Source organism: Leptonychotes weddellii, chromosome 5 (genome assembly GCF_054177405.1).
Source record: "Leptonychotes weddellii isolate Sample4059 chromosome 5, ASM5417740v2, whole genome shotgun sequence".
NCBI lineage: Eukaryota > Metazoa > Chordata > Mammalia > Carnivora > Phocidae > Leptonychotes > Leptonychotes weddellii.
The window spans coordinates 72,319,819-72,334,176 of record NC_138373.1 but is presented as its reverse complement, the minus strand read 5'-3'; the positions used below and the strand labels follow the sequence as shown (position 1 = coordinate 72,334,176).

Sequence of the window (14,358 nt, the reverse complement as noted above, 5' to 3'; positions counted from 1 at the left end):
AATCTCTCTTTTCTACATTTTGCTGTCTCCCAGCGGTATAGGTGTCAGTCAAAGGGGTTAGAAGAAAGCATACTGTCTCTTCATTCTTTTGTGATAACAGTGTCATCCCATGTTTTTCTTTAGTTATGTTGACTGCTAATCTGTATGTAATTATGAGGACCCATGTCCTGTCAATTAAATTTCTTTTTAAGTTCTTAGGTCCAAGCAGGCACACTAAGTATGTCAGAGTCCAGTCCTGAAAAGGAGCTAGCAGAATGGGAACTGTGAGGACCAGGGGTAGCTGGTGGTGCTGACTTCAGCACCCCTGAGTCCTGGCCCTCCCTCTGTCCCAGGAGGAAGAGGAGGTAGAACGAGAAATCATAAAACAGGAAGAAAGTGTGGATCCTGACTACTGGGAGAAATTGCTGCGGCACCATTATGAGCAGCAGCAAGAAGATCTAGCCCGAAATCTGGGCAAAGGAAAAAGAATCCGTAAACAGGTCAACTACAATGATGGCTCCCAGGAGGACCGAGGTGTGTGTGGCCGGCCCCGCCCCCCACCCATGGGCCGTTCCACTAGAGCAGTGGGCCCCGCTCATCTGCCCTCTCTCCCTCCAGATTGGCAGGACGACCAGTCCGACAACCAGTCCGATTATTCAGTGGCCTCAGAGGAAGGTGATGAAGACTTTGATGAACGCTCAGAAGGTGAGAGCTATGCCTTTCTGCTAGCTTTTTAAATATCGCTTTGATTAACACCCTTACCAGTGTCACTCATGTATCCTTCTCTTCTTACAGCTCCCCGCAGGCCCAGTCGTAAGGGCCTGCGGAATGATAAAGATAAGCCATTGCCTCCTCTGTTGGCCCGTGTTGGTGGGAATATTGAAGTAAGTGTCATATAAGTCTAGGGAGGGGGTGGGTAAGTGCTAGATATTTGGTCTTTGATGGAGTAAGGCCTGCTCCCTCTCACCTAGGCGCCTTCTTTCTCTAGGTACTTGGCTTTAATGCTCGTCAGCGAAAAGCCTTTCTTAATGCAATTATGCGATATGGGATGCCACCTCAGGATGCTTTTACCACCCAGTGGCTTGTGAGAGATCTGCGAGGCAAATCAGAGAAAGAGTTCAAGTAAGTTGAGAGCTGGAATGACTGATGTAGAGCAAGAGCTTTTATTTTTTTTTATTCTTTTTATTTTTTTGAGATTTTATTTATTTGAGAGAGAGACAGAGATAATGACAGAGATAGCGAGAGAGAGCAAGGAGCCTGATGCGGGGCTCAGCGGGGCTCAATCCCAGGACCCTGGGATCATGACCTGAACTGAAGGCAGACGCTTAACTGACTGAGCTACCCAGGCCCCCCAAGCAAGAGCTTTTGATCTGTGGTCATTCCGCGGTACTAGTCCAGGCTGTGCAGAGATTGGCAGTTTCTCTGTTGAAGTTGGCAGGTGTAGCTGTTAGTAATAGGGTTCTTTGTGTTCCTAGCTTCCCTGGAGGAGAACCCAGGGCATGGTGTGGGGTCTGGAGAACTGGCCTTCAGTGTGATGGCAGGCTTTATGTCAAGATGGAGCCAGAGTTATTGTCTAGGATAAGTGGGAAAGATCTCATCTAGGAGTTGGCCTTATTGCTGTTTAACTCATTTCTCACTTCTTTACTACAGGGCTTATGTATCTCTTTTCATGCGACATTTATGTGAGCCAGGAGCAGATGGGGCTGAGACCTTTGCTGATGGTGTCCCCCGAGAAGGCCTGTCTCGCCAGCATGTCCTTACTAGGATTGGTGTCATGTCCTTGATTCGAAAGAAGGTGAGCCCCTCTGCATTGTTCAGAGTTTCTAGGGGAAACTAGAGGGCCAACAGGAAAGGAGCCTAGAGCTGGAATTGGATCTTCACTTTCTTGTCCCATTGCTACAGGTTCAGGAGTTTGAACATGTCAATGGGCGCTGGAGCATGCCTGAACTTGCTGAAGTAGAAGAAAACAAGAAAATGTCTCAGCCAGGGTCACCTTCCCCAAAGACTCCTACACCCTCCACTCCAGGGGACACACAACCCAATACCCCTGCACCTGCCCCACCTGCTGGTAAGTCTGCCTGTACTGTCCTTTTCTGTCCTTGCCAGTGCTTTTTCTGCTCTCTTGTGCTCAGCTCTGACAGGGGAGTCTGGCAGGACACACAGCAATCTCCCTCTCAGTTTAGGAGAGCCGTCCTAAGAATAGGGCTGGCTCTTAAAGGCACGAGAGGACAATTAAAGATGAGACCAACTGAGAAGGCGTGACCTTCTCTCTGATCTCGAACCTTTTTCCTAATTAATTGACTTCTATTGATCTGCAGAGGATGGGATAAAAATAGAGGAGAATAGCCTTAAAGAGGAAGAGAGTGCAGAAGGAGAAAAGGAGGTTAAGTCTGCAGCCCCCGAGGCCACCGTTGAGGTAAGAGCTGGGGGAGTGACTGGATGCCATACCGAAGATAAATGGATAAGCCCACTCATCCTTTCGGTTGCTGGTCTATCTGCCTCAGCTTCTGTATTTTTTCCTTTGAAGTGTACACAAACCCCTGCCCCTGCCTCAGAGGACGAAAAAGTCCTTGTTGAACCTCCGGAGGGAGAGGAGAAAGTGGAAAAGGCAGAGGTGAAGGAGAGAACAGAGGAACCGATGGAGACAGAGCCCAAAGGTATCCACATTTTCAAGTTATTACATCCAGATCCCTGTGAAGCTCTTGGACTTCTAGCTGGGCTAAGGACATATCAGGAGGAAGGGACACACTGGAGAATCCTGCACCCTTGATTTTAACTTGAGGGTTTTTAACCCCTTAAGACATCTTTTATGACATTAATCATTGATGTAGGGTTAAGACTGTTCTGGTTGGCTATGGTGTGGGACAGAGGAGAACATCCTTCTTTTTTTCCTTTTTTTTTTTTTTAAAGATTTTATTTTTAAGTAACCTCTGTACCCATCATGGGGCTCGAACTCACAGCCCCAAGATCAAGAGTTGCATGCTCTGTACCGACTGAGCCAGCCAGACACCCCAGAACCTTCTTCTTTATACACTCTCAATGCCATCTGTTCCCCCCCCAGGTGTTGCTGACGTGGAGAAGGTAGAGGAAAAGTCAGCAGTAGATCTGACCCCCATTGTGGTAGAGGACAAAGGTGAGTGTTTGGAGAAAGCTGATTGTGATTGTAAAGGACTCTAAAACTACATGCAAGGGCTTTATTTCTGGGACACCCTGCTGGCTTCTCCCCATCCACACCCAGATAGTTACTTTATCCCAAGCTAAAAGACTTCATCTGTCCCTGCATATGATTATTATGGGCCAGTGGCACCTTTTTCCAGCTTTGAGAAATACCTGTGTGGAGAAAGGGTGGAGGTGGCTGGATACTTAGGGCATAGAATGCTGTGGGTAAGGGCCAAGGTGCTATGCTTCTGCCTGGAGCTGACATTTTTTTTTCTTCTGCATGTCCTATAGAAGAGAAGAAAGAAGAAGAAGAGAAAAAGGAGGTGATGCTTCAGAATGGAGAGACCCCTAAGGACCTGAATGATGAGAAGCAGAAAAAAAATATTAAACAGCGTTTCATGTTCAACATCGCGGATGGTGGTTTTACCGGTATGACAATGAGGGACCAACTGGGGTTAGAAGGATCTGAAGTGAAATTAGGGTTCTAGTCAGAAGCAAGGGTACGAAGACTTCACCTCTACCAGATGAGGGACTGCCGAGTCGATTGCACCTTCCTCTGCCTCTGTTGGAAAGCCAGAGGTGTACTCCTAAGATGGCATCTGTGGGGGCAGGAATAAATAGCTTTTTGCATTCTTACAGATATTTGCCTTTCTTTTTCTCCTCAACCTTCCCCAAATTCCTCTTCAGAGTTGCACTCCCTTTGGCAGAATGAGGAGCGGGCAGCCACTGTCACCAAGAAGACTTACGAGATCTGGCATCGGCGGCATGACTACTGGCTGCTGGCTGGCATCATAAAGTATCCTTTGCCTGAGTCTAGGCTGAGGTTCTTGGTGAAGGGTTCTAAAGGTCTCACTGTGTGAGGTTCCTACTTTTCCTTGTTTTGTTTTTCCTGAACAGTTTTCCAAAAGCCATGGCTATGCCCGGTGGCAGGACATCCAGAATGACCCACGCTATGCCATCCTCAATGAACCTTTCAAGGGTGAAATGAATCGTGGCAATTTCTTAGAGATCAAGAATAAATTTCTAGCCCGAAGGTTCAAGGTGAGCAGGATGAGGAATATGGTGTTGAAGTGACAGTCTTTGAAATGCAGAAGGGACTAGAGAGGAGGAAGTCTGGTCGTGCAGACTTACTATCTAGTATATTCTCCAGTGTACTTGGCTTAACTCTTTGTATTCTGTGAAACGTTGTGCTCCCAAGTATCTTAAATACTAGAAATCAAGACTTAACAGGGGCACCTGGCTGGCTCAGTCTGGAGAACATGCGACCCTTGATCTCAGGGTTGTGAGTTTGAGCCCCGTGTTGGGGGTAGAGATTACGTAAATAAATAAAAAAAAATTAAAAAGAAATCAAGACATACAGACTTGAAAATTAACCAGCTCTTCAAGTCGGAAGATGACCATGCCTGATAAATGACACAGATGAAGGGGTACCTGGCTGGCTCAGTAAAGCATGCGACTCTTGATCTCAGGGTTGTGAGTTCGAGCCCCACATTGGGCATGGAGCCTACTTAAAAATAAATAAATGAAAACTAATAAATGACACAGACGTGCAGTGGATGTGTCAGGGGACCACTGTAGGTTAGAGTATTCAGGAAAGATACAGAGGTGGGATTAAATTGGACTTCTGAAGAGGGAGGGCTGTCAGTGGGTTTGAGAGCCCCTGTGTGGATAAGGGGTAGGGTGGTTGCAAAGAGGAGATGCAAAGGTAGAGTTCATTCTCAGAATCGCTAGGGTTAGTAAACCCAGGACTGAGGGGAATCTCAGTCTGGAATTCAGCAAATGTATGTTGAGGGCAACTGTGTGCAGACCATCAAAATGGGATACCACGAAGACGAGACATGTGAGTTTTAAACTGAGTATCATTGGGGGGATAAGAAATGTACACTAGTGAACCTTTAAACATCATGTGCCAAGCAATGGGGAGTAGCACGAGGATACAAAGACAAATAAGGCATGGTGCCTGTTCTCAAGGAGCTTTTGGTTTAAGGTAGAGGCAAATGTGTGATCAAATGAATGCCACTCTGTGTATTGGGAGAGATCCATACGGAAGTTCTCCGGGGGAATTTGGGGAGCCCAGAGAGCTCCTGGACGGCTTCATGGAGAAGATGGTATTGGAATGAAGTTTTGATGAATGTCCTAGAGATAGCTGGATAGAAGCGGAAGGTTGTTTGAACCAACGGGATTAAGGAGGGCAAAGGCCTAGGGGCAGCAGAGCTTATGGTGTTTGGAGGCAGCAAGTAGTTTCTATAGTTGAGCTGTAGAAAACATTTGTGTTGGGTGATAGTGGGAGGTAGATTAGAGAGTGAGGTAAGGGCTAGAGGTTAGTAGGTGGGTTTTTTGTTTTGTTTTGTTTTTTAAAGATTTTATTTGAGAGAGAGAATGAGAGAGAGAGGGAGCATGAGAGGGGGGAGGGTCAGAGGGAGAAGCAGACTCCCTGCCGAGCAGGGAGCCCGATGCGGGACTCGATCCTGGGACTCCAGGATCATGACCTGAGCCGAAGGCAGTCGCTTAACCAACTGAGCCACCCAGGCGCCCAGTAGGTGGGTTTTTGGCACCAGATAAGAGTTTGGACTTTACCCTATAGTTAACGGGCAGCCATTGAAGGTTCATGAAGAGTTTTAATACGACAGGAGAAATGGAAACCGAACACTCATGAGATTATAGAACTGTCTGATGGTCAGGAGGTAGTAAGGGCTGGGCTGTGATGCTGGTTGTAGAAAATGAAAAGGATAAGGTAAAGGGAGACAAGAGACCAAATAATTGATAGGATTTACTGCTTTATTGTAGAGCCAGCAAGTCTGTTCTGTTAAAGGGCCCGATAATAACTATTTCAGGCCTTGTGGAACACACATGTTGCAAATACTCTGTCATAGTGTGCAAGCAGCCACAAGTTCTAAACGAAGAAGTATGAATGTGTTCCAATAAAACTTTATTTGTTGATAGGAAAATTTGAACATGTATTTTTTATAAAGTGTCACAAACTATTTTGATTTTTTTCCAACCATTTAAAAATGTAAAAATACCATTCTTAGCTCTTGGGTCATACAAAAACACAGTTTGCTGACTCTTGACTTAATGGATTTGAGATATAAAACTAAAGTTTTGAGCCCGAGTCACTGAGAAAAATTACCATTGACAGATCAGGGAGGTGAGGAGAGGGAGTAGTTTGTAGAAAGAGTAAGTTCAATTTTAGAAAAGTCCTAACTAATATCCTCCCACTACCTACCCCTCACACCATAAACAAGTGGGATCAAAGAGTGATCAACCACACATGAGTGGAATCAGAACACTCAGTGCTTGAAATGCAGGTTTGGAAAGCATCAGATCCCTTTGCACGGAGGGGCTGGCTGAACTGGGAGAGGAGAAATCACTTAAGGGAGTTCTTTAAAAGAACAGCAGCAAGCCGAGGGCCGATGATCCTGGAGAAAGCTCATAGTTTGGGACAGGAGGAGGCAGTGAAGGAGACACAGGGTATGTAGATCGAAAGTAGATGCTTGGTCAGTCTGGGGATAAATTACTCTGCTCGATGGAGCGTGTCTTGTGGAAGAAACAACAGCCCATTATTCTCATACTGTCCTGTTTCCTGACCCCTAATGGCTTTATTGTCTTTAAGAACCAGTGGATGGATACTTGAGCAAATTAAGTCTTATAACTTCTGAATCAACATTCTGTCTCTTGGAATATATTGCAAAGAACCTTTTACATAGCTCCGTCAGGTGACTTGTGTAAGTGTTCATTGCAGTATGATTTTTGGGGGTGGGGCCCGGAAGTAACCTAGCTGTTTGCCTGGGACATTGACTGGGAGTGTGGATAGGTAAAATGTGGATTCACATCATGGAGCATTTTAAGCAACAGTTAGAAGGAACGAAATAGATGTGTTAGAACAACATAAATTGAATGTTTTGAAAAGATCTGAAGTGGGGAAAGGGATAAAAGGCTTTTTATGTGTACAGAACAACATTCTATAAATAAGAAATGTGCACATGAAACAAAACTCAGTCTTCAAGAACACCTGCACGAAGCCACGCAGTAAGTATAGTAGAAGCATTGCCTGTTGGGGACAGAAAGGAACGGGAGTGAGATATGGAGATAAAAGAAACAACAAATACTTTTAAAAAGTAAAACAACTTAAGTAATACGATGTGGTAGGTATAGCCATAGGACGGACTACCACGCAACCATTAAAAATCATTTATGAAGGGCAGTTATAATGAAGGTTTTTGCCATGGAACTTTGAGTGAAAACACAACAGGTATATAGAGTGACCTCAGCTACTTAAGAAATACAGATGCAAGGAAGAACCTCAACATGTTAACAGTATCTCTGGGAGGTGCAGTTACTTGTGATAATTTTTTATACGATCTGTTTTCTGGACTGAATTTTTAATCATTTTTGTATAAGCGAATCCATAAAGGGCAAAGAGTTTTAGAAATATGAACTTCCAAGTGGGAGTAAACAAAGTAACGTGATGTTGAAGGGCTTGGGTGTGGGGGAGCCGTCGGTAAGGTTTTTTATCGATTGGGGGAGACCCATCAGAAATAAGCAAAGCTGGTGTCCGTGCAGCTCCCCTCTCCTCTTTATCGTTCTCCAGCTCTTAGAACAAGCCCTGGTGATTGAGGAACAGCTGCGCCGGGCAGCTTACCTGAACATGTCAGAGGACCCCTCTCACCCTTCCATGGCCCTAAACACGCGCTTTGCTGAAGTGGAGTGTTTGGCGGAGAGTCACCAGCACCTGTCCAAGGAGTCAATGGCCGGAAACAAGCCTGCCAATGCGGTCCTGCACAAAGGTAGCCAGTGGCTCCCCTGCCTCCTGCTGACTCAGCCTTTTTCTGCTACCCCCCCTACCCCCCACCCAAACATATAGTTACTGCTGGTTTCCAGACCTTTTTCAGAGCCCCTCTGTCTGGGCACTTAGGATGTGCTGGGGGTCTTTGCTTTCTTCCTCGGAAAGCTAATATCTTAGAGGCAATCGAGGACAGTAGTTCTTTGCCTCTTCTAACTCAATATATTCAAGTTCTCGGAGGTGGAAAGGAAAGCAGAATAATACAGTGTTATCTGGGATATTGTGGAGTTAACTTCTGGTGAATTAAGATCCCGTCAAATTCTAGACCCCTTTCAGCATTTCTAATTAAAGTTAAAACATGATGAGGGGGGTGGAGGGTGAAATGAGGAAAAGGAGGCTGGTTCAAAGGAAGGAGAAGACAGCTCCGAAAGCCAAGATGGTGAGAAAAGGAAACAGAAATCTTCTCTCAGGGAGTGGAGAAAATAAGAGACAGGAGGGAGCAAGGTACAGTGAGGGTTAGGGGATGTAAAAATGCATAGCATCATGGACAGTTGGAACTGCAATATGAGGAATAGGAACGAGTGTGGCCGAGGTGGGTCAGGCGACTCAGTGACTAAAACAATACTCAGCACTCCAGCACATCACTCGCTTGGTCACTGAGAATAAACGAGGGGCCGGGTTCACTGCGGTAAGAAGGATCTCAGTCTTTTTTTTTAAAAGATTTTATTTATTTATTTGAGAGAGGGAACACAAGCAGGGGGAGCGGGAGAGGGAGAAGTAGGCTTCCCGCTGAGCAGGGAGCCCGATGTGGGGCTCCATCCTAGGACCCTGGGATCATGACCCAAGCCGAAGGCAGACGCTTAACGACTGAGCCACCCAGGCTCCCCAGAAGGATCTCAGTCTTGACCACCACAGCTCACCGCCTGTTTTTTCCCTCTGTGCAGTTCTGAAACAGCTAGAAGAACTGCTGAGTGACATGAAAGCCGACGTGACCCGGCTCCCAGCCACTATTGCCCGGATTCCCCCGGTTGCTGTGAGGTTACAGATGTCAGAGCGCAACATTCTCAGCCGCCTGGCAAACCGAGCACCTGAACCTACTCCACAGCAGGTAGACCCTTTTCTTCTGGCCAGCTCTTTCAGCAGAGCCATTCTGGAACTCGTGACTTTGCTCTCTACCCCGAGTTTCATATACTGGGCAGATTGGGGCTCTTACCAGGGAGTTCCCTTGGGATTGGGTAGTTTCCCGTGGTTTGGGATTCTGACTCCCTTGGCTCTCTTTTGCTCCAGGTAGCCCAGCAGCAGTGAAGACCCGGATCGATGATACCACCTCCACCGCTGAGCAGTGACCTTCCTCACTTTCCCTTGCCCAGCTTCTCCCCTGGGGGCCTGAGAGACCCTCTCCTTCCTTCTGCCCCATCTTCCGTGTTGTAAAGGAACAGCCCCCGTGCACTGGGGAAGGGGAGGGAGCGAGGGGCAGCGGTGCCCTTCCTGCTGGAGAGACATGCAGCAGTAGCGCCGGCGCCGTCTGCAGGGAGCTGGCGGGCTGGCCTTCTTCTGGGCCCTGGCTTCTCCCCACTGTAACGCCTGTTACACACAAACTGTTGTGGGTTCCCGCCAGGCTTGAAGAAAATGATCTGAATTTCTTCCTCCTTTTGGTTTTATTTTGTTGGTTTATTTTGTGTTTTCTTTTCTCCTTTTTTGGGGTATTCAGAGTGGGCCGGGCCCCTGGGCGAGACACAGCTACCTCTGTTGGCATCTTTTTAATACCAGGAACCCAGCGGCTCCAGCCACTGAGCAGCTAGAATGAAATAAAGTGGAAAAAAAAAAAAAAAAAAGGAAAAGAACCAAAAGCATAAAAAACCACAGCAAATTTCTTGATGAAAATTGAAAATAAAAGTTTCCTTGTATTTTAGTGCTCTGGTTCAGTGTGGGTGTAGGTGCAGGTGGATGAGTGTGTATGGACGGCAGCTCTGGGAAATGTGTTACCTGAAAACGAAGGGGGTTAACTTGTGTGCCGGTATCCTACAGAAGAGCCATGTTCTGTGTGCATGTGCCTTCTGTGCTCGGGACCAAGGATGACCGCCCCCTGGAAAATGAGGGGCTCCAAAACTACACCTGGGCTCATACCCTGTACCACTGTTTAATGGCTTTGTGATCTGAGGAAGTTAACTTATCTGGGCTGTAGATTTCTCAGAAAATAAAGATATCTTCTGCATAGAGTTGAGAAGATAAAACTAGTAAAGTACTTGGAAAAGTTTTTAACAGCTACTAAGCACCGCCTTAGTGTTTATTCGAAGGAAGGCTGAAGTTTTTTAACTTGTGTGAAATTAGGACACAAGAGGTCTTCCTCCGGCCTCTAGGCCTGTGAAGCCAGGCAGAGACCTTACTTGATGGGCTGAGCAGGGGTCGGTAGGGTCGAAGAGGCGGGTTTCCTAATGAAAGGGTTGGGAGGAGGTGAATGGCATGGGATTCCATGATCTTGAGACTAGATTTAGGGTGGAGAGTGCCAGACGGAGGGCCGCGGGTCCTAGGTACCAGTTTATCCCACTGAAGTTTGCAGTGAGGCAAGAAGCCAAACGCTTTGCGGGAAGGGCGGGGAAGTTGAAAACGGTTCCGTCCTGTTTGCTCTCTCCGCCCTCGGGGAGTGAGTGAAGCGGTCCGCCGTCGAATTTCCTCCGGCACCCCCGCCGCCAGTCCCGCGCGCGTTCCCGGCGAACGTCCGTTCCGGGTTTGCGGGCGATTAGAAGGGACCGGAAGAGGCGGGGCCGCGAGGCGAGCGCGCCTCTGTGCGCCTGCGTGAAACGTTAGCTTGGAGTGTGGTGTCCGAACCTTAGCCTCGGCGTGCACGTGGAGTGCCGCGCCGCTTACCGAGGAGGTCTCTCGTGCCTGGACCCTTTTTCAGGTGAGCCGAGGCTTCGGGTGGGTGTGGAAGAAGTCGGGGAAGGTTGACTGCGTGGATGCAGACTGGGGCGTTGGGAGGGGGACGCAGTACAAATGGCGTGGAATCCAAGGGCTGGGTCGAGCGTGGAATGGAGGTTTGGTCATGCCATGAGGGGCTTTGGGGGTTGCTGAGTCGAGGTTCGAGGCGGTCCTCTTTCCCACTCTAATACGCTAAGTCTGCGGTCTCCGTTTCCCTTTCCAACACGCGCGACTCTACCCTCTCCCATTTTTCTTTTCTCCAGTGCTATGGGGCGCAAGTTGGACCCTACGAAGAAGGAGAAGCGCGGGCCAGGCCGTAAGGCCCGGAAACAGAAGGGTGCCGAGACCGAACTCGCAAGGTTCTTGCCTGCAGGTAAAGGTTAGGCGTGTCCTCCCCCTCAGTTATCCAGGTTTTGCACCATTCTTAAATCTGTATCACATGCTCCTCCGTTTTTAGTCTCTGTATTCACTCTCTTTTGGAGCGGAATTTTCTTTGAATGAGTTATTAGATTTATACATTTGAGGAGAAACCAGAGTGTATTGTATGAGTTATTAGAAAGTAAGTATGAATGGGGGCGCCTCGGTGGCTCAGTCCGTTAAGCATCCCACTTTTGATTTCACCTCAGGTCCTGTGATTGAGCCCCTGTCTCGCTCCCTGCTACGTAGGGAGTCTGCTTAAGATTCTCTCTTCCTCTACCCACCCAATCCCCACTCTGTCTCTCAAAAAAAAAAAAAAATTTAAAAAAATTTAAAAGAAAGTATGAATGAAACACTCACTGTCATCAGCACTTAGAAATTAGGGACAGTGCAGCAGAGACCCAAATATCCATGCAAAGAGAGGTGTAGTTTAACACTGAGGGAGATTATTAGAGGACCTACACAGAGTTTAAAAAGTTTTTTGTTTTCTTAAGATTTTACTTATTAGAGAGAGCAAGTGAGAGAGCACAAGCAGGAGGAGGGGCAGAGTGAGAAGCAGACTCCCCACTGCACAGGGAGCCCCATTCAGTGCTTGATCCCAGGACCCTGGGATCATGACCTGAGCTGAAGGCAGACGCTTAACTGACTGAGCCACCCAGGGGCCCAAGTTTAAAAAGATTTTAATCTGGGTTTTGGAAAATGGTTGACATTTTAGTAAGTGGAATTTGGGAAGGGAACAGACCAGTCACCATCACCTACATTGTGGAGGAGGGGGCATGGGAAGGCACAGATCTGGTTCCCATATGGTTAATAGTCTGCATGGAAGGCTGGGTGGGAGAGAAGAGTGGACAGGTAGTTTGTGTTGGGCATTAGTTAAAAGATGCAGGTTTTTGAGGTATTAGAAAGTGCTTGCTAGGCACTGGGTGCCTGGTAGTTCAGTGGGTTAAGCGTCGAACTCTTGATGTCCACTCGGGTCATGATCTCGGGGTTGTGGGATCAAGCCCTGCATGAGGCTCTGCACTCATCGGGGAGTCTGCTTTGAGGATTCTTTCTCTCCCTCTGCCCCTCCCCCTGCTTGTGTGCGCCCGCTCTCTCTCTCTCTGTCTCCCTCTAAAATGAATAAGTCTTTTAACAAAGTGTTAGGCATTATACTGAATCCTTTGGACACAGTATGTTACCTCATTTTCTTAGTGCTCTGTGAGAGACATTGTTAAGGAGATGAATGCTGAGAGGTTAAGCAACTTGGCCATGTAAGTGACAGGGCTGAGATTTAATAAGCCTTTTATTTCTTGGAGAATGTATAGAAAACCACACTTACAAAGGTAAAATCTGTGGTTGGTTACTGATTAAATTGAGAGTAAAGGAAAGCAGAAGAAAAGACAATTTTGTTACATAAATCCATTTATTATAGACTAGCAGTGTTTGCAATGGTGGAGCTTCTGCTGGTCTTTCAATTCCTTCAGTCTGCAGAAGTGGTGGTGTAGGTCCAAGCACTGCTGGCTACTGTTTTTATGCAGAATCCACAGTGCCATATCCCTGTAGCTCAGTTGTCGTCTTTCTTTTTTTTTTTTTAAGATTTTTTGTATTTATTTTAGAGAGAGTGCAAGCAGGGGGAGGAGCAGAAGGAGAGGGACAGAGAGAATCCTCAAGCAGACTCCCTGCTGAGTGTGTGGAGCCCAGTGCATGACCCATGACCCCGAGATCACTACCTGATCCAAAATCAAGAGTCAGATGCCCAACCGACTGAGCCAGCCACCCAGGCGCCCCACCATAGCTCGGTCTGCATTTTGGTTTTGCCACAGAAGGAGCAAGTGTATGTGGCATGCTGGCTTATTTCAGTTTTCTTCACCATTTTCCTGAGGGTGGGTTTAGCCATGTTGCCACAAACCAGGTCCAAAGCCAGAGAGAAAAGATGAATTTTGAATATCTCTTGTTATCAAGATTGTGGTAATGCTATTTATTGAAATCAGAAGTCTGGAGGGAGGCCCAGTTTGGATTTGGTTGATGAACAACCACATAAAGATCATCTCCTTTACATCTCCCATCCAGCTCCTCATAAAACTCTGTGGAGCGAGTTACAATCTATCCCCTTTAATTAGTATATTCTTTTCCTACTTTTATTTTGTCTTCTAATGTTCTTTTTCATTTTCCCTGTGACATACTATTCTGTTTCTCTTTTTTTTTTTAAATACAGCTGGTGATGAAAATTCTAAGAGGCTGTCTAGTCGTGCTCGAAAAAGGTGAGTGTCGATGTCCAGGCTTACGTAGATTAAATTGGTATTGCTCGTCTTTAGTCACATAATCACATGTGCTCATACTGATGGGAAGGGCTGTTTGGGGACCGTCCCATTTTTGTGGCAGAACCTTAGAGGTATGTTCCATTTCCTCACTCCTTATATCTTTTCAGGGCAGCCAAGAGGAAGTTGGGTTCTGCTGAAGCCCTTGAGACGCAGAAGTTCCCTGGGGCCAAACCATTGCCTGGAAAGCTACCCAAAGGTCAGTGAATATAGGAGCTGTATGCTACATGAGGAGTCCTCTGTGTGCTGGGTAGGGAAGGGCTTGCTGAGCATTCTGGAGTGAAAGAAACAGCCAGAGGACATTTTTAAGGGTAGAAAGTGCAGGCTCCATTGGTGTGTGGCTGCCATCAGTCCAGAATTCTTCAAACCCTTAGGAATCTCTGGAGGAGCTGTCCAGACCCCCAGAAAGATGGGAGCCCAGTCCTTATTTCATGCTACTCAAGGCAAGAAGCGTCCAGCACCAGCCCATAGCAGCGAGGAGGAAGGGGAGGAGGAAGACTCTGAAGAGGATGGTGTGCTGAACCAGGGAGACCTCTGGGGCTCCGAGGACAGTGATGCCGATATGATCGATGACTATGGTGCTGACTCCGACTTGGAGGACGAGGATGAAGGTGAAGAGGTGAGGTTTAGCTCTCTGGGTGTTTAGGAAGGGATCCTTGCCTTTTAGTCTTTCCAGGGCCTTGAGACTAGCCCTCAGTGATAAGGATAAGCTGAGTAGAGAAAAGGGGTTTTAGTGTTCCATCACTGTTTTCCTGTCATCTATGTTTGCTCAGTGCACACACAAGTGTAGAAAAGCTGTAGGGT

General features: G+C 47.1%; 2 protein-coding genes and 1 non-coding gene across 10 annotated transcripts in view; all 3 read left to right on the top strand.

Moving 5' to 3' along the window:
* CHD4 (chromodomain helicase DNA binding protein 4) overlaps positions 1 to 9,833 on the top strand; it is a 30,617-nt gene extending 20,784 nt beyond the window's left edge. For 3 of the 8 annotated variants that reach the window (XM_081821091.1, XM_081821092.1, XM_081821089.1), the window contains exons 26-40: positions 333 to 513; positions 598 to 684; positions 775 to 863; positions 968 to 1,101; positions 1,630 to 1,774; positions 1,882 to 2,047; positions 2,298 to 2,395; positions 2,507 to 2,636; positions 3,041 to 3,112; positions 3,430 to 3,567; positions 3,826 to 3,934; positions 4,047 to 4,179; positions 7,730 to 7,928; positions 8,866 to 9,029; positions 9,209 to 9,833. In XM_081821091.1, coding sequence (XP_081677217.1) covers positions 333 to 513; positions 598 to 684; positions 775 to 863; positions 968 to 1,101; positions 1,630 to 1,774; positions 1,882 to 2,047; positions 2,298 to 2,395; positions 2,507 to 2,636; positions 3,041 to 3,112; positions 3,430 to 3,567; positions 3,826 to 3,934; positions 4,047 to 4,179; positions 7,730 to 7,928; positions 8,866 to 9,029; positions 9,209 to 9,226 — 1,863 coding nt within the window. In that variant the 3' untranslated portion in view covers positions 9,227 to 9,833. Of the gene's footprint in view, positions 1 to 332; positions 685 to 774; positions 864 to 967; positions 1,102 to 1,629; positions 1,775 to 1,881; positions 2,048 to 2,297; positions 2,396 to 2,506; positions 2,637 to 3,040; positions 3,113 to 3,429; positions 3,568 to 3,825; positions 3,935 to 4,046; positions 4,180 to 6,751; positions 6,864 to 7,729; positions 7,929 to 8,865; positions 9,030 to 9,208 lie in introns of those variants that run through there. The other 5 variants (XM_006737832.3, XM_006737831.3, XM_081821090.1 and 2 more) reach the window with 4 other exon arrangements.
* Positions 2,073 to 2,212, top strand: LOC115942539 (small Cajal body-specific RNA 11). The gene has a single exon (XR_004077165.1).
* A 201-nt stretch (positions 9,834 to 10,034) lies between the features above and the next one.
* Positions 10,035 to 14,358, top strand: part of NOP2 (NOP2 nucleolar protein) — a 10,462-nt gene continuing 6,138 nt past the window's right edge. The window contains exons 1-5 of the mRNA XM_081821102.1: positions 10,035 to 10,823; positions 11,104 to 11,213; positions 13,452 to 13,497; positions 13,665 to 13,753; positions 13,929 to 14,173. Of these exons, the coding sequence (XP_081677228.1) occupies positions 11,108 to 11,213; positions 13,452 to 13,497; positions 13,665 to 13,753; positions 13,929 to 14,173 (486 nt within the window). The 5' untranslated portion in view covers positions 10,035 to 10,823; positions 11,104 to 11,107. The remainder of the gene's footprint in view (positions 10,824 to 11,103; positions 11,214 to 13,451; positions 13,498 to 13,664; positions 13,754 to 13,928; positions 14,174 to 14,358) is intronic.